General features: G+C 43.2%; 1 protein-coding gene across 1 annotated transcript; it reads left to right on the top strand.

The window, feature by feature from the left end:
* The first annotated feature begins 5,445 nt into the window (after positions 1-5,445).
* On the top strand, positions 5,446-18,040 carry LOC311011868 (cAMP-responsive element modulator-like). Its single transcript, XM_084007051.1, has 8 exons — positions 5,446-5,575; positions 7,174-7,291; positions 7,568-7,693; positions 9,317-9,405; positions 9,806-9,987; positions 10,562-10,744; positions 15,674-15,833; positions 16,240-18,040. The coding sequence occupies exons 2-8, from the start codon at positions 7,184-7,186 to the stop codon at positions 16,382-16,384; spliced, it is 993 nt and encodes a 330-aa protein (XP_083863177.1). The 5' UTR covers positions 5,446-5,575; positions 7,174-7,183; the 3' UTR covers positions 16,385-18,040.
* Positions 18,041-18,963: the final 923 nt, after the last annotated feature.

Below are 18,963 nucleotides of genomic sequence, written 5' to 3'. Positions count from 1 at the left end.
GCTCTCTCCCTCTCTGCTGAGCTAATGCTCGGTCACACGTGGCGTTCACGTGCGTTTGGGAATGTTGGAATCCACAACTCACCGTTCAACGTGGATGACGTAAGGCAGGAATAGTCCTCAATTATTTAAAATATGAGCGAGCTGGTTGAGTCAACATGTCAGGGATAATTCAACAATTATATAAACGGTTCCTTCTTTGTTTGGTGATCAAATTCAAATTAAAAAGTGGCCTAATACCTGGTTATCACTGCCACTGCTCTATTTTGTTAAACATGTGTCATGCAGGTTTGGGTGAAAATGAATCAGAGACTTTCCCATCACAGAGAAAGCTTTATAATCTATCCATGCATGGGTAGGCCTAAAATAGAAAATGAAAAGTAGGCGTGATGATTATCATTTAGAATCTGTATATTGTTATTTGTTGCATGTAGCTCAAATCTAAATCTAACTTTAAGTCTCTAGTCTGTTTGTTTATAGGAGACACTACTCAGAGTTAAAGAGAGATCAGCTGCAGGAAGTGTTCAGTTAAGACTTGAATCGCATGACTTCAGAAGTTGCACTGCATTAATTAACACCCACTTTAGGATATAAATTAATGAAGGCATCCATTAGACTACATAACACGTGTGCGGGCTGTTGTCCTCTAGTCTGTCGCTACAGCATTTAGTAGATCTACTTTCACATGGTTGTGAGCAAGTTTCTATTAATACTTCAGAATCTTGCAAGTGGGACTTCCAACAATTGAAATTGGAGTTGACGAGCGGTACGTGAATGCACCAGAGGAGCAGGGAAGGCCACAGCTGCAGTTTGGCCCCCCGCTGTGGTCGCGACGGGTAATGTTTGGCGCGCAGGGAGACAACGTTGCACTCACACAGAGGACAAGTGGTTCAAATCATATCTGAATCAATGCAATGAATGAAAACAATCCAGATTGCAGCCACTGCAGCATTTAGATGGGCCCTCAAGGAACAGAAAGTTGAGTAAAATCCTATATGGTGAAGTTTCATCTTCTCTTCCAATGTGTTAGCGAATGGTTTAATGGGTTTGAGTTTAGATTGAAATTAGGCAGAGATTAGGATTGCTATTAGGGGTATCTTTATTAGTTATTCAATAATTCAAGTCCTCACGAGTCCAGAGCTATTATGAGCAGCACACGTATTCTGTGTGTGTATATTTATTTATTTACTTATTTTTACTGCACTTGATACATCACCACTTTTTTAACAGGTCTTCTTGTGCACCTGGTCCTGTCCTATTTCAGGCCCCCGTTCCACCCAGGACTGAAACTGATCCAAACCCCCAAATGAAAAGCAGTCCAAATCCGTCTGGGGTGCTTTTAGGAACAGCTGCCCCCCCGGCAACTGGACCTCATAGATGAACATGTCTGCACCAAAGGGTTCAGGCTCCTATAAGAAATATCCACCTGAGCCAGGAGATCAGATATCATATTTGTTCCGAAAAAGAAAAGAAAACGTTTTCACATTTGATTAATTCAATCAAATTGTACACACAGATTGAAGAGTAATAGTATCCATCAAGCCAAGGAGGGCTGCGACACAAAGTTTAATGAGAACATGAAAAGGAGAGCAGAGCCGCTGGATTTCCAGTATGTGGAAAGTGTGTGTGTGGTTTACATGGGCGATGGTGAAATGGGGCCGCTCCACCATTTAATGCCAGCATGCAGCTGTGTGAGACTATTTTAACTCTTAACACAGCTGGAGCGCTCACAGGCCACCAACCACAGCCTCAGCTGTTAGACAGCCTCAACTTTGGACAATATGAGCACTTGTTCGCAGTGGTTTTCACAGGAGGAAACAGAAATCGAGTAATAGAATGGCTATTTTTACAGTAGTGGTGAGGAGTAGGTGAGGTACCGTTACAGTAGAATGTGCTTCAGTTTTATACATTATAAGCAATAGGAGGGATGGAGCAAGGTCAAAGGTCAGAACTACTTTGGTCACTGATTGTTTTGATAGAGTGGTGACAGAGAAGTGGCCGAAGAAGAAACAAGAATCTTTTAACAAACTGACACATCAAAGGAAATGTAATTTCCCCAAAGGCAAAGTTTAACTCAAGGAAACACGATGTATTACCTGTTTTACTCCAAGAGGAGAAATCCACGGCTTGAAGCGACACAAAATTAGGAATTTGTACAAACTAAAAAAACATTGTTGTATTTGCTTTGTCATATATTTATAATATTTTATTTTCATATTGAATTTGAGCTTTAACACAAGAAAAGAAGAGGTGCCACTTAATGTTTTTTCCAAAGCATACTACGTGATATGATAAGTATTCACTCACCCATCCAAATAATTGAAATCATATACATGTTTAAAAATTAAAATCACTGTCTTACTGTCTAATATCTATCCATGAGATTATATGACATTTGTGTCTGGCATATTTAAATCAGTAGTGACCTCTGGTGGTGATGATAGGAGGAGGAGGAGGAGGAGGAGGAGGAGGAGGAGGAGGAGGAGAACAGATAGAAGAAGTGATAAGAAGAAATCCTACCAGAGGCTAGAAAAGGCTGGTCTGAAGGAGAGCACGGAGGCACTAATCCTGGCAGCTCAAGAACAGGCACTGAGTAAAGATCAATAGAGGTCGGGGTCAGACAGGACCCCAGGTGTAGACCGGGGTCTACCACACCAGACAGGACCCCAGGTGTAGACCGGGGTCTACCACACCAGACAGGACCCCAGGTGTAGACCCGGGTCTGCCACACCAGACAGGACCCCAGGTGTAGACCCGGGTCTACCACACCAGACAGGACCCCAGGTGTAGACCCGGGTCTGCCACACCAGACAGGACCCCAGGTGTAGACCCGGGTCTACCACACCAGACAGGACCCCAGGTGTAGACCCGGGTCTACCACACCAGACAGGACCCCAGGTGTAGACCCGGGTCTGCCACACCAGACAGGACCCCAGGTGCAGGCTGTGCAAAGATGCCCCTGAGACAGTCCAGCAGATAAAAGCAGGGTGTAAGATACAGGCTGGTACGGCGGACATGGAGAGCCATAATTCAAGTGGCTGGCACAATGTAGAGGAACATCTGTGAGTATTATGGGCTGGAAGTCCAAAGGTCAAAATCGAAGACACCTCCAAAGTTGTTTGAGAATGAAAACACTGAGGGCTGAAGATGTGGAGAGTAAAGACATCAGTGGTTCCAGTGGTGATCGGAGGTGGACTGTAACCCTCAAACTGGCACAGTGGCTCCAGCAGAGTCCAGGATCAATATTTAGATCTCTGTCCAGAAGACCACAGTCCTAGGAACAGCTAAGATACTGAAGAACCCTCAGGGCAGGCTTCCAGCTCTGGTAGGACCCAAGCTTGAATGAGGAATCAAATTTATCTAACGGATCAGCAGGGACATTTAAAATAGAAGGGCAAGTCACCTCTGACACACCTATGACCCCTGAGGGACACAAGCCTATAATGTCCCTCATGCCCCTGTAGCCTCCTTCTTGGTCTGAGTCATACTGCAAGAAATACACAAGTCAGATCAACAAATCATCATAGCTTTAGTGCAGACTCGTTACATCAGTAATAACTCAGGCTGTTATGATTGTATGTGAGTGAGGGGGAAGTTGTAGCAGCTTGACCTCTGGGCCTTTTTAAATCTCATTTTGCCTGAAAGGACTGTGAAATTTTACAAATTAGGTCAGTTAAGCTGCAAAGGGCACAACAGACGCCCAAATAGGTCTTTGATGGTATTAGCAGCATGCAATTGTGTTACGCGTTCATCCCAGGCTAATTTTGTGCTAAAGAGCTGTCTGGCCTGGGTCATGTGGCTCCCTGCTGTCAGGCCTTTGTGCCCCCCCGAGGGTCCCCCTTCTGCTGATGGTGCGTGACCATCTGGAGCATCCATCCTCGGACCGCAGCTCAGGCCAAGCAGGTGAAGGAGGAGGATGAGGAGGAAGGGGGGGGGGGGAAGTAATATATCGTGGAAGTTGCTTTAAGAACAAATGACAATTGAGAATACAAGAGGAAAATGTATGAAAAGTTACACGTTTTACGTTGAAAGAGAATGAAAGAACATTTTTTCTAAATAAAACTGAAGATAGTCTTTCATGCATTTTAAAATGTACAAAATATGTCATTTACTATGCATATTATCCTCTTGCAATATACAAAACAGCACTTGAAAACACTGCATTCACTTATTGCTGAATTAGGCACTTTTTCCTTCACGCTGGCAGAGATGAAGGGAGGGACTCGGCCATGCAGAGCAGTGCTCTTTGAAAGCAGCAGGGACAGTGTTTGAACAGTGCGACCTCTTCTGGCATGCACCGGGACAGATGGAGGCTCTGGTGTGAACACATTCAGCGAGTCCAGAACAGTACACACTTTTATATGAGAGTCAAATTAAACATAGGGAGCATGGAATTAGAAAAAAAAAAAACATGTGTAATATAGTATATAATATAATAATGTAATATAATATTATAATGTAATATAATTTGGACTATGTGGTTTATGTATACTTTTGGAAGATTTAAATTAGAAATGTTTAATTCAGTCATGCTGATGAGGATAGGCTGTTGTTTAATTAAAGGCTCTACGAAACAAACCTTCCTTCACCAACGCATCCTTCAGAAGTACAGATCCGGTACTCTTTGATTGTTTATGGCAAACAAATAGGCCTATGCATCAAAAATGTCCTATAGGCCTATGTTGGGTATAACATCATTAATGTTTACTGCTGAGATTTAGACTTGTTCTACATGTCCACACTTAGCCTACTATTGTTTCTGTAAAAACGAAAAACTTAAAATAAAATATCATGTAATGGATAAATGGACCCTGTTGCACGTCTGCTTTTTAAAGTGTTGTCCCCTTTTACCGCCAGTAGATGGCAGCGTTACTCTGATCCGTAGACATCTGACTCACCACAGCGAAACACTGAAAATATCCAAATTATTTTGTCCGTTAAATTATATCTATCGTCTAAATGAGATCATTGCCAGTTTGACCCACGTTTCGCTGTTTAAATTGTCATTGCGTTGCTCATTTAGCTATAAAATGTCCTATTTTTTGTTTTATAGATATGTTGTGACATTGATGTAACGTAATGTAATTTAATATCCACATGTATATCGACTTACAGTGAACTGAATATCCGTATTTTTTTATTTTATTTATAAGTACACATTTTTGCAGTTGAGTTGAACTTCATGTAGGCCTGCTGATCAATGCCTATGTAAACAACGCAGTTTGGTACAATAGAAAATAGAGTAAATAGTAAATAGAAACGGTATTTAAAAAAACAACGTGTCAATACGTTTTAATATATTCAACGAGTTTGTCCTATGCAGCTATATAATTCTTACTTATTGCTCTTTTAAAAATATTCAGCGAGAAAAACGTTGTTCGCGCCGTGCGTAGCGAACACGGAAGTAGGTGGAAGTACATCATCTCGCTCCACCTAGACACTCTTCGATGTTAAACCGACTCGTCGGTCGACATTTTCGGCACAGCGTCGTCAGCGCTGACGTGAAACTACGTGAGCGAAGGCGCAGGCCGTCAACCCATGCGGTAATTAGTCACGAGTCAGACTACGTAAAACTTCGGTAAGTCACTGCAAAGCTGTCACATTTTTGCTCAGCGTCAGTCGGCCAGAGTCGGGGGACTCTGTGCAAACACGTCCGCGCTGCCAAAGCTTTCATTACAACTTTGCTTTGGGGAACAGGCGGATGAATTAGCCGAACAACATGGAGTCAAAAAACGGTTCTCGGTGGGCTCCGGTAGCTGCAGCAGCTTCTCTCTGTTTAAGTTTACAGAGCTGCGTCAAGTCTGACGGAGTGATGGATGTCGGAAGTGAAAGGTGGATCTTCAAAATAAAATATGCCATTCACGAAAAATATCAACGCTTCAATTTTTGTTCTAAAAAAATCCTTGACATATGCTTTCATTATTTCTAAATTGCGTTAATGAAATGAAAGTTAAAATGAAACATTGGGGAAGTCATAGCATAGCTTTATTTTCACTTTGTATAAGGATAGTAAAAATACGGAAGTCAATACATTCTTTGAATAATGAGTTTGTTCCACTTGATCATTTGAAACTGCTTTAATTAAGTTGAAAGGACCATTTGAAAATGAGTGTATACGTTGGCCCCTGCTTCCACACTGCTGTGCTTCTTTTACATTTTGGGGATTTCCAGGGCCTGAAGGACAGTTGCATTACGCTTTAGTAACATTTTTATCTCTTTGATTTCATATTTGATAAGTGCTCGGAACAAATCTTTATCAAACCCTGGCCCTGGGCCCTGTAGTTATACACGAGGGTCCCTTGTGAAAAGAGTATGAGCCGCTGGTGACTGTGATGCTGGTTATTGACGTCAATCAGGTCTTTATGATCCTCAGGCCTTCAACTTCACTGATATCTCTGTATCTGGAGATGTGTATATTAAGATATACACACATTTTTACAACATTTTCATTTTGTGGTTCCTGCAGGCGGAGGATGATGTCTCCATGTACATGTTGTGAAAGTCACAGACATACTGGAAAGCCAACATATAACATCCACTGAAGGCGCTCTGTTGATTTTACTGAGCTGTTTTCACCGTATCTATAGCAACATGTCGGCTGGTTTACTACTGTGTTATAAACCCCAAATAAGCTTTTGTTGCTTTGATTTACTTGCTATAAATGGATTACAACAATGCTGAATAACTACATAATAATGCAGATTTTTTAAAAGTCTAAAGTCATGCTTTGTCAGGTCTGTCTGCAAGACGACAGTTTTCTGAATGGAGTTCACATTGATCAGTGCTAGGCTATGCTAGCTGCTCAATTAAAACACTCAAAATGATGTCATCTAGACATCAATAAGACAGCGACCTTGTTGTTTACAGTCCGCGGTTTATACACATACATTCCTACACACGTATATATGGTCATAATGGAGAGCGTTTCAACAAAGTCAAGACATCAGTGATGACAGAAGGAGAATCTCAACACTCAATTTGCATTTATTTGCATCTTTGCATTGGCCTTGAATGTAATAACACCAAGTAACCGACTAGTTAAATACCATGTCTGACTAGTTTCAAGTTTGGTATCGTGTGAAAATACAATACAACTTGAGATCTTTGCTGTTGGTGTTGGAGGAGAAAATATCAGGAAGTCCTTTGTCAGTATTAATAATCTGTCTGTGTGTCTAGTTGACTGACCATGGATACCTCAGTCTCACCTCAGCTGGACAGCAGTTTAAACCAGTCAGTGACGGGTGGAGAGGAGAACCAGAGTGAAGACAGTCCAGATACTTCAGCCCTTCCTCAGGTACACACACACACACACACACACACACACACACACACGCGCGCACATACACACACACACCTACACACACGCACACACACTCTCACACACACGCTCACAAAGTTTTTGAGAAAGTGTCCAGCGATATGCACTTGTTCATGATGAACATGATGTTGAGACCAATCTACGATGTTCGACTGAAGATTACTCCACACATACCGTTATTGCTTCCAAGTTATTATTTTTTTTTTTACATCTGTGCATTTTGCCGTGTCGGTGTCTGATTTGTGGCGGCAGGTGTCGGCGGAGTCTCCTGGTGTGACCGTCGTCCAGCTGTGTGACGGTCAGACGGTTCAGGTCCAAGGAGTCATCCAGACCCCTCAGACCTCCGTCATACAGTCACCGCAGGTCCAGACAGTGCAGGTGAGAGCACGACGGCCTCTCTTTTTCTAAAACTGAACTCTGTCTGTAAGATATTGAACATTTCCACTGACAGGATGTATGAATACAACGATCAGTATCAACAGGTTGTCTTTTTTAAGTCCTTTGGAGTCCAAATCAGTTGTCTCGTCCAAGTTTCCAGTCATTCAAGACGAGTCCAAGTCGAGTTTAAAACATGTCCGAGCAAGCTACAGTTAATTCAAGACATGACCAAGTCAGATCTGTCAGAGAAAGCCTCAAGTTGAGTCTCAAGTCATTGAAGACAAGTCCAAGTAATTTCTCAGGCCATTCAAGTCCAATCTTTCAGGGCAAGTCTCAAGTTGTTAAAGACATCTCACAGTCAATCTGTCGGATAAAGTGTCCAGTCAGGACACTTTATCCGACATCAAGTCTAAGTCAAGTCTAAAAATATATATTTTTTTTTTAACAAAAATGGAGTTGTGATGTCAGAGTACGAGTGTTGGTGAATGGGGATTCGGGTGCCATGTGTAGCTACTCTGGAGTGCCTGTGGTCTAATGCAGTGCATCTGTTAATAGGATTGATGTGAGCAGTGGGAGCTGAGGTTTAAGCTCATCAGTCTAACCTTCACATTCAGGAGACGTTGTTGTCATGCCTGACCACGAGGAGCCAGCTCTGCCAGCTGTAGACGCAGAGAAGCTGTGTGACTCTGGCCTCAAGTCCAATTGGGATCGTTTCACTCAATAGTGTGGTGTAGATTCACAGACTTGAAAACGGTGTGTATATGGGAAATGAAATAATCCTCCCCTCACGCTGGCTCAGAGTAAAGGTTGCAGCAGGTTTTCTTACATGCGCGGCTCGAGTTGCAAAGCACAAGTTACTTCGTCATTTCATGAAACTTATCTTTACTAGGAAATAGGTCAGGAAGGAGATCAAACCTGTGAAGTGCACAGAGGAACAGCCGACGTCAACCACAGCGCGGTTTTGTTGACTGATTTCAAAGCGCTCCGTATTTCATTTCAGTAAATATCCTGTGTCACTGATTGTCAAGGCATGATTCTGGCTGAGCTCGTTGGTGAAGCGTTTTATTATTGCTTCAGCAAAAATCTGGAGTCAGATTCAAGTTGAAAACAGTGTGACACATGAAATGATTTAGCCAGGTTTGAAATACCTTTGCTTTGTGAGCGTAATAGACACGGCCACGTTTAACCTGGATCAAATCGGACTCATCAAGACTTTGTGTTGATAACAGAACCATTCCGTCCCAGCGTGAGTCATAGAGCCCGATTGATGACACATAAACCAGGTCAAGTTTGTTATCCTTCCAACAACACTATTTTGGTTTGTAAAATGGAAAATTGTTGATTTGTGCTGCAATAAAAAAATGCTTGGAGAAAGTAGTGCACATTCACAAATGTACATGGAAATGTGTAAAGACTCTTTTGAGACGTGTAATGGGTTGAGGAGATAAACATTACTTCTTTGACCTCATCCTCCCAGTTTAGTCACAACAGTGCGTGCGTGGAAAGCAGCACCCCCACAAGAGTAACGTTCAGAAACAAATTCCCCAAAAAATAAAAAAAAAATAACATTATGGATGACTCACATTTTTAATTTGACTGTGAAGTGCCGGTTGTTTTCTACAGATCGCCACTGTAGCGGAGCTGGAGGATGGCGAGTCAGTCACAGACGCCCAGAAGAGACGGGTGCTTCTCTCCAGGCGTCCGTCTTATCGGTGAGAAGACGTCAACATTAAACTCCCATGAGAAATAGACAGATATCTACTCTATAGCAAGGAGCTGGTTCAAACCTGCTCCACCTTTATTTGATCAACCGGAAGCCAAATGGAAACAGCATTTTAGAACAATTATGAGAATCTGAAATCAAGCACAACAATAAGTGGAATAAACGGGTTTAATAAGATGGTTATAATTAAACAATATTGGAGGATCCAGCCCCGAAGAGTTTGAAGAGTTCATTCTTTTCCCTTTGGATGTCCAACTGTATGTGTTTATGTACTAAATATAAACCTTTTGTTTTAATTTTTGTATGTATTTATAGGATAGATTGGATCTAGGACTATATGTTGAACTGTCTGTGTGGAATCACTTTTAAGGAACCCTCTTCTTCTGCAGAAAAATACTGAATGAACTTTCGTCGGATTCGCCGGCAGTTCCTAAAATCGATGAAGAGAAGACTGACGAGGAGGATGAGGATGATGAGGAAGAGGATGAGGAGGAGGACGTGGTGCCGGTCTCTGGTGATGCCTCGGCATCAGTGCCGACCTCCATCTACCAGACCAGCTCAGGACAATATAGTCAGTACATACAAATACAAATGTTGTAGTTTCTCCCCCTACGACATCACATAATTGTGTCCATGTAAATACGTCATTTACTTTATAGTGTAGCAGTGTGGGCTTCATCACATTGACTATCAGTTAAACGTGGTAATTGGCTTGAAATACAACAGTACCCGAGAGCCTTAGTGCTGTTGCCATGGAGAACAACCAGAAGCACAAACCCAAGCTCTCTTGTATTGAAAAAGCTTTGTTGCGTCAATCGGGAACAGAAATCCGGATCCTCGTTGCTATATATGCTGTTAATTAACGGTGCAGGGACGTCACTTTGAGCCTTGTGACTCTACGTCTTAGTCTTGCAGACCAGTTCACAGTTAACATCCCAAATATATCCCAGTTTGTTTCCTATTGCAGTGTTTGTGATTGACATTTGCTGAGAGGACGTATACATGGATCCAAACTGTTGCCTCGCTCTGTTGAAACATTCTATACTGTTGACCAATTTGTGTTTACTAAAGATTTAACCATGATGTCCATCCATCAATTATCAGTCATCTCACATTTTCTGTGTATGACCTTTGATCCCACACAGTTGCGATCTCTCAGGGGAGAGCCATGCAGTTGACCAGCCCTGGATTCGAAGCCTTTCAGGGGGCTCAGACGGCGACGGTGGCCGGTTCCCCCGCCCCGCAGCCTGGAGCCGCCATCCTGCAGTGTGCAGCTCAACCCGGAGAACAGCAGTTCTACATCCAGGGAGGACAGGTGCTCGTCCAAGGTAGGGTTCAACTGAGTTCTGGAGGGAGCGACCCAGTGGGCAGTTCCTCTCAGGGAGTTCCCCAGAACTGTTGAGGTTGTGCTCTCTGCTTAACCACTACTCGAGCGCTGAACTCAACTTTAGTATTTGGAAGCCAACGTCGCTGTGTGAATGTGGCGGGTAGTCATAGTTTGTGATCCATGTACACTTTTATTTTGAAGGACCTAAGATGGAAGTTTCAATGTTGCTATGTTTGAAGTTAGGGGATTTGTTTTTTTAGTTGTTGTTTTTTTTAAATGCATTTAAAGTCACCGTTCTGCTGCGACTTTTAAAACTTCCACTCTGCTTCTCTTCAGAAACAATGTCCAGTCAGACCCTCGCTGCCACCTTTCTAGAAATCTGTCTTTATTCCGAAAAAGACAATATTCCTCATAAGCTGTTTGCACGGCTGTGAAAATGAATATTCATGCCCATAAATGTCGTTTATCACATCAAAACATTGAAAAGTGGAACAGTGGAGCTGCTTGTCACTCTGTGTCACTGTGTTTTCCACCGGTCAGCGGATTTTGGATGTGTGAGCTTCTCTCGTTCATCCATTCAACCACTTTTTAGAGGAGGTTTTATTTGTGAATATCCCAAAACCTGTTGATATCCAAGAAATCCAGAAATGTGGGCTTTTCTTTTGGCCATTTATTTCCAACTTTGCAAACTATTGTCAGGCTGGTTTGTGTTCAACGCACAGTACCCCAATTGAGACGCATATTGCGAATGCGGCATATAGATGTCTAATTAAAATTTCCAAACAGAATATAATGTTGACATGACCCATATTATCAAATTCAGAATATCATCATATTCAGAATAATACTGGAATAAGAGTGTATATGAGACCTTTGGTCCTTCTTTGTTCTGGAGTCTCTGCTGGATATTTGACACTCCGATCTGCTTCTCAGTCCTCTCTGCTGCAGCTGACACTGCTTATGTTCATTCAGATGTGACAGACTCATTCATGGTGACTGTTTTACTGGCAGATCTCAGATAAGGGTGGGGACAAGGACATAGAAGAGAAACCAGCAAGACGAGGTGGTATATCTTTACTACAGTAACATACATTTTAAAGAAGCAGTTTGTGCTTTACTGTTAAGGAGAAGCAGACAAATCCTTGTCATCTTTTTTATCTGTTTGTTCCTCTTAAGAGCTTAAGAATGGAGGTCAATCAGTGCATTATTCAAGTCTTTATTTTGTTTTGCATTAAAACGACTAGCTTGAACTTAAAAATACAATTGAAATGAACAGTTAAGGTACTTTTTAATGTAAAGGGCATGACCGGATACCGGGGGTGTGTCGAATAAATGGCGTGAAAATGCAAACGACAAAACTTTTCATACCGGCAGCGATGCACATTGGTGACAGGTATAAAAAGGTTGGAAAAGATTTGCGCTGACAGAAGACCAACTACCCAGGATCCTTTTGGCCCAGAGCAGTGTCAGGAAGTCGGTCTGAGATAAACTGTTGTGTAGCTCAGGCTACGGTAAGCAAGATTGAGTTTCCTTTTATTGAAATGCTGTAAGTGAATTTGACTTCCTTGTGGTAGCCAGTAAGACGGTGTGTATGACTAGGGCTTTTATTGTGAAAGGTGAGGACAGAAGGAGTGGAACTGGTCTGCGTAGCCTTTGTCAAGGTTGAAAGGAATAAAAAGTTTGCCATTGTGGTTGTTGTACAATACAGTAACTGATCGACGCCTTTCTAAATGCTGCAAAAGCCCAAAATGACGCCACTTTATCACCGATAAAGGCTAATATTAGCATTTTGTGTAAAAGTGCTCCTGACAAAAACAACAGTTTCAATATGTTGACGTGCAAATGAATGGCACGAATCACACTCCCCGTTGTGGGAAGGCCTTGAGTCTTCACCTGCAGTGGTTTACTTGTAGCATATATGTTTCTTTGGCAGCATCTTCACATCAGCTGTGGTGGTTTTGCGTTGTGATCAAATGCACTGATGCCATTTACAGCATTAGCTGTTAGCATTCCTTTTTTTCCTGCTGTGGCAGCTCACACCCACCTGGCTGACTATGACTGTTGGCCATTTGTTATTATTGCCTGATGTGTCATTTTAGCTGACATGACGCCAGAATAAACAGCAGGGTTTTACCGTTGTAGGGCTTGGACTAAGCGTTTTTTCACTACGCCGCATGCCTAGTTAACACTTTTTAGAGCACCAAAATCCAGTCTTAATATCGGTTACAGCCAATGACTGGACAAGGAAAACTTTTCAATCCAGAATCACCTTTTCCGATCGATCTCCATGGAGACCAACAATCAAACTATTGAGAACAATTCTCAGCTGATAACGACGAAGCTGTAACCTGATCAAAATGCAGCAATCGACTGCAGCAAAGCAAACAGGAAACATGTAAACCTGATGGACGCCGCTCTTTGAAATGTGGCGGCAAAGCTCAGTGAGTCAGCGGAGCACCGGCGTTAAAGCGGCGCCTCTGTCTCACGTCACTTGAGCTCAGAGTCGCTCCGGTATCCGAAATGCCCCTGAAGCAGCCAACAAAGCTGATCTGGGTATTGGAGAGTACGCAAGTCCGTGCACCATTCCAGCATTGCGTTATCACACCGTTTACACAGGAACTACAACGCAGTTATCTTGATTCATCCCTCCTCCCGCCTTCAAAGACGCAAACACACACAGAAGAACTCCAATCAGGGTGCTCAACAGTTTGCACGACAGCCACTTGGGACACAATATCCTCTTGTTTGTCGAGCGTCTCTCCAATTGCGTCACTAGTTCTAAAAATACAACCCCTCCACTACCAGCTCCCTCCCTCCCTCCCTCCCTCCCTCCCTGCACTGCCTGCCCGGCTCACATTGTGTTTCTCTACTTCACCATCTGATCCGCAGCGGGGGGAGGGAGGGGGAGAGAGAGAGAGAGAGGGGGAGGAACTCTAATCCAGGGTGTTTTACTGACTTCAGCGGGGAGGAGTGATGTCATTGTGATGTCAATGCCTGTAATTGTAATCGGGCTGCTAAGTTGAAGAGTGACCACTCTGAAGCGGAGAGAGCAAGAGAAGGAGAAACAGAGCCTGAGAAGCAGAAGAGGGGAATAAGGCTAGAAGAGTGTTTCTGTGCTGAGGTGCCTTGCTGTCGTGGGGCTGGATTATTGGAAACGAGAGATGGCTGTTACTGGGGATGAGACGGAGTCAGGTAGAGTTTCTCTCACACATACGTGTTTCTTTTGACTCTGCATGTAGCACGTAGGTGGTCAGTTCTGTTTTCCAGGAAGGGTTCAAAGTACTTGTGAGGTTCCACCTGCAAACCAGCAGCAGAGTGAAGAGAATGTGCTTTTTGTGGTATTTGTGGAGGATCTCAATACAAGAACTCTCCTTCAGAGAGGGAAGTTCTGAAATGACTTATTCTTAAAACCACTTTGACCTCACGCGTTGTGTAATTGTAGAGAACACGCGCCGCAGCTCGGACAGCTGTGCTTCCCATTTCGCCACAGGAAAAAGCGCCGCGACCGGGCGTCGGGTTAGTTTGCTCAACTGTGTTCCTGTCGGTGTGAATCCCGCTCTTACGCTCGCACAGAACACAAACAGTCTGTTCTCTGAACCCACTCCACTGGCTGTCAGGCAGAACGGCAGGCAGGCAGGCAGGCAGGGAGGGGGAGGAGGGAGGAGGGAGGGAGGGGGAGATACTTGTCGGTTTGACGTCACTCCAGTTTCCTGGAACAGAGGCCAGGCAGTTAGGAGAGAATGCAAAACGGGCGAGTGAGACGCACACACTGACGTCAGCACAGCGCGAGTCACTCTGTTATCACAATGACAGAGAGAGGCGCTGTGTGTGTGTGTGTGTGTGTGTGTGTGTGTGTGTGTGTGTGTGTGTGTGTGTGTAAAGGAGGGGGGAGGGGGGATAGCAACTTCTCAGGAACAAAGTGCAGAAGAGAAACTGAAATGGCGAGAGACAGCAGGCAGAGCAGTTAACAGTTGAGTCATCTCATCGATGAGTCAACTCAAACACAAACCGCATCCAGACAGCTGCTTCTTTCTCAACAGGCAGTCTCACCTTTAATGACAAAGACAATAAGCTGCTGGTCATCGGTGGCACGCGCTGCCTCACACACCGGTAAACACAACATCGGTGGACATTTGAGCGCACGAGACATGAAAGTGTTTGAATTAATGATACATGTGCATGAACAGCTCACTTTGAGGAATGTTTTTCGCTTTACTTTAAAAACTTTAAGGGGTGTGAAAGACAACACGACGGTGTTTAACATCCTCAGTCCAGAATATGTCCATGATTCACCGTCCCATATCTAAACAAACCACTAATTTGTGTGCACACATGAAGTAATTCAAGAGCAGAATATGAAACCGTGCACGTATAAAAGCGAAGTTGGTGTGTTTCATTTTGAGCCATCTAGTGGTCTTTGGAGGAACTGCATGCTTTACAATTCTGACTAGGGTTTTGCTTCTGAAATTAAAAACATTTTTCCAAAAGCTCTTTATTGCTGCCCGATAACAAACACGATACAAAATAATCAACTACTTTCCTCAGCTCTCTCTCTCTAACTTTGTGTCTTACCCCTCCATGAGAATAACCACTGATTGAGACACAAATAGAAGCATTTTCCCCTCCAACAAGTCAGGTCATATAAGAACAAACACCTGTTCAAAGGACACTCGTGGTCACAGGAAATGCATCTTTTAAGGCAGGAAGGAGAGCGGATAAATGCTTGTGGCGGAAGTTGCTGCCTCACATCCTCTGGTGAAAAACATTCCTGTGTACTGTGCTTTTAAGGTGTCAATGTTAAGAAACACACAGAGGGATTGAATAGATCTGGGGAACAAAAGTCATTTTATGGTTAAATTATAAATTATAAAAGAGAAAATGGGCAACTTTGACTGAATCCTTATGCCTCTGTGTGTGTCCCCCCCTGCAGCTGCCACAGGAGACATACCTGCCTACCAGCTGCGTTCGCCCAACTCCGGCCTGGCTCACAGCATCGTGATGGCCGCGTCCCCGGGAGCCATGCAGAACCCCCAACCGCAGCACACTGAAGACGTCACCCGCAAGAGGGAGGTCCGACTGATGAAAAACAGGTAGGAGCCAAGAGATGCTAACGTGGAGGACATTTTTGTTGCGCAAGCACTCACAGATGCAGTCGCTGAGATGAGATTACAAACAGGAGCATTTACGCTGCTTACATGTGTGAGTCTTATTTTCCATCCTGCTGTCGCTGCATATTTCTCAAATCTGGTTGTTTTGCTGCTAAAGATGCACCAGTTACCATCTACAACCATGTGTTTAATGATTTACAACTTCATGCACTGAAATGAAAGTCAACGGTCTGCTCACACTATTTTGGTTGCCAAAGTGACAAGTCGTAACAGATAAAGGAATATGGACAGTAGAATTGTTCATGCATAGCTTGCAGTTTCTCTGAAGCCTGAATTACATGTTCATCATCGTGACTCTAAACATGCCCTCCCTCCTTTTCCTCTCCAGGGAGGCAGCCCGTGAGTGCCGCAGGAAAAAGAAGGAGTACGTGAAATGTCTGGAAAACCGCGTGGCTGTGTTGGAAAACCAAAACAAGACCCTGATTGAAGAGCTGAAAGCACTGAAGGACATTTACTGCCACAAGGCCGAGTAGCGGCGGCCACTTGTGGTCACGAGCTGGAAGGCAGCGGCGTTTACAAACTACTACAGCGAAACAAAAAGAAAAAAAAAAGAAGAAGAAAGGACTCTGGAACACAAATAACGTCGTGTCTGGGCTCACTCAGGCCCGGTTCACGCTGAATTCAGACGCGATCCGGGGAATTGGAACGGCTTGAGCTCTCCAGTTTCGCTCTCGATCTTATCTTGTGCTCTTCGCATGTGAAGACGCGCGTGAAGCGTCGTACACAACTATGCTTGCTGTTGAATTTGTGCACGCCAATAAGAGCCAGCTGACGGAGAGGAACAGGAAGAGGAAATTCAGGTGCTTCCTGAAAATGTAGCTCTCAAGTACAGAGATTACGTGAGGGGGGGGGGAGGCCTCGCCGGGTCTTGCTACCAGCGAGTTCCTCCAAGGTCAGACGAAGGGCGCACAAAGCTACGCAGATCCACCATCAGCCCGCGACGAGGCAACTCAACCGCATTTACTTGATAGCGTCATGGCTTTACGCTTCTGTTTTGAACTGTGTCATGCATTCCTTCATGCGAACACTCAAGGAGAAACACCTTCAAGCTTTTTCGCTTGCATCAACATTTTTTAGTTCCTGATTCTTGATTTGGAAAAAAAAAAAGAATAGTTATTCAAAGAAGAATTCAAGATTAAAATCCTCTTTTTCTTTGGCAGTTGTTTGCACAGCAAACTTTAAACTATATTTCATGCCAATGTAGAAGCCAGGGCATTATCTGGATCACACGTTAATTTGTCATCACTGAAGTGAGTTGATTGTATTTTAAATGACGGAGCAGAAGTGCTCTTTAGTCAAAGCACAGAAAGTACCAAAGTGTCCGCGTGGATGTTATCGGATTATATATTTTATTACATTTATTTGAAGATTGTCACTCCACAAGTTTGTATATTATGCTACAGAGCAAACGTCACCTATTAACTAGTTAAAATGCTCCAAATGAAATGGTCTATACTATACGGAACAACTGAACTTTTGTAAAGCGACATGTTAAGAGTCATAAGTCACTGCTTTATTGTCACGCAAGCATCTTTTGCAGATGATGGATATCCGTTGTGGTATAAAACTGTATTTGATTATGGCTAGATATTAAAATGCTCTGTTTAAAGGGTGATGCCAATTCTTTCCTTTTAAAAAAAAATGTAAAGACATTTTATTTTAATGATAATATAGAATGTTGTGTTCATGTTTTTGGTGATTTTTTGAAACCGCTTGCTTTGTCTGTCTAGTTGTTGAGTTTGTTCCACTGAATATATTTTAATGAAAGATAGAAGGAGCGCCTCTTAATGTGACAGACCATCTCGTTTGGCTGCCAAAGCTCTTTAGATATTTAACTCCTCACTAGCTCAGTGACAACACCATGATGCATCCCGTGGCAGTCTCGTTGTGTACCCCAAAAAAACGGACTCGTCACGGTTTGTTTCTACAGAGGCCATTCTGTGAAATTCTGCACTTAGGCAGGTGATAATTAAAATTCAAGTTTGCTTTGATATCAACTGAGTTGAATTTCTCTGCATGTAGTTTTTGTTTCTCTTATCTTTTCCCCGGTGTTCTCTCACTGTACTTCCTTGTTTGAATTGTAAAAACCAAAACTATTTTTGTTTATCCAATAAAATATTCAAATGTGACATGGATTTTGACTTATTGCTCGCCACAAACTCAACTTCTTCCTCTTTAGGATTCGAGCCAACTTTTAAAGTGCTGCCTTTATTGGGTAGTAAGATGGACTTGAATGTTTTGTGTCAAAGGAAGTGAAAATGGTGAAGGAAGACAAAAGGTCCACGTTGAAAGGTCGAGCATGTAGGGCAACCCATATGGCACTGCATCACGTTGTCTCCATTGGAAGGCTACCCTAAGAGCCATTTAATATGTTTTATCCACCATAGGGGCATCCAGCAGGGCCTGTATCATGTCTTCTGAAGGCCTTCATTGTTTTCTCCACTGGGAAGCCACCCTAGTTGGCATTTTATAATGTTTTCTCCAGTGGAAGGACACCCTCAAGGGCATTTCTGCATGTTTTATCTTGGTCAACCACCAGAATAATGGCTACTTTAATTTTCTTACTGTTCCTATAAGCCACTGTAGCCCAAGGTGATGAGAGGTGTGGTTCATCCATAGCCTGCTCATCAGCACTGTTGTTTCCTCTAACCCCTAAAGGTCACAGATTATGTAATGTCCAAACAAACAAACTTTGGGTTTTATTTTTGGTAGTTTGCAAACAAAGGTCAGCTCCCCTGCACGAAGCAATGAACGTCTTCATTTTCTACTGAACGGGATGAAACGCAAACTCTAGCCAGTCAAATTAAATTACTCTTTAAAAGGGGATGTGAGTAAAAGTGAACTGTCTCCATAGCAACCTCTGGTGATATAGCATTGACCTCAAAGGGGCTGGTGTTTATAAAGCAGAGATAATTCCATCTACTCCTTTATTAAAGTGGGATTGGCCTTTTTTTCCGCATCATATTCATGTTTCTTCTTCGCATAAGTGAACAAGTGCATGCTGACTGGTGCAATCTCTACATGACAACCCACACACACACAGAATTCCTCT

Source organism: Eutrigla gurnardus (assembly GCF_963514095.1).
Source record: "Eutrigla gurnardus genome assembly, chromosome: 4".
NCBI classification, from domain to species: domain Eukaryota; kingdom Metazoa; phylum Chordata; class Actinopteri; order Perciformes; family Triglidae; genus Eutrigla; species Eutrigla gurnardus.
The sequence above is the reverse complement of the archived record's forward strand: the minus strand, read 5'-3'. Positions and strand labels throughout refer to the sequence as shown.

Bases quoted from the DNA above. Each gene is read 5' to 3' on its own strand.
- LOC311011868 (XM_084007051.1), top strand. From the start codon at position 7,184: ATGGATACCTCAGTCTCACCTCAGCTGGACAGCAGTTTAAACCAGTCA. The intron at 7,694-9,316 runs GTGAGAGCACGA...TGTTTTCTACAG, and splicing joins CGCAGGTCCAGACAGTGCAG to ATCGCCACTGTAGCGGAGCT. The intron at 9,988-10,561 runs GTCAGTACATAC...GATCCCACACAG, and splicing joins GACCAGCTCAGGACAATATA to TTGCGATCTCTCAGGGGAGA.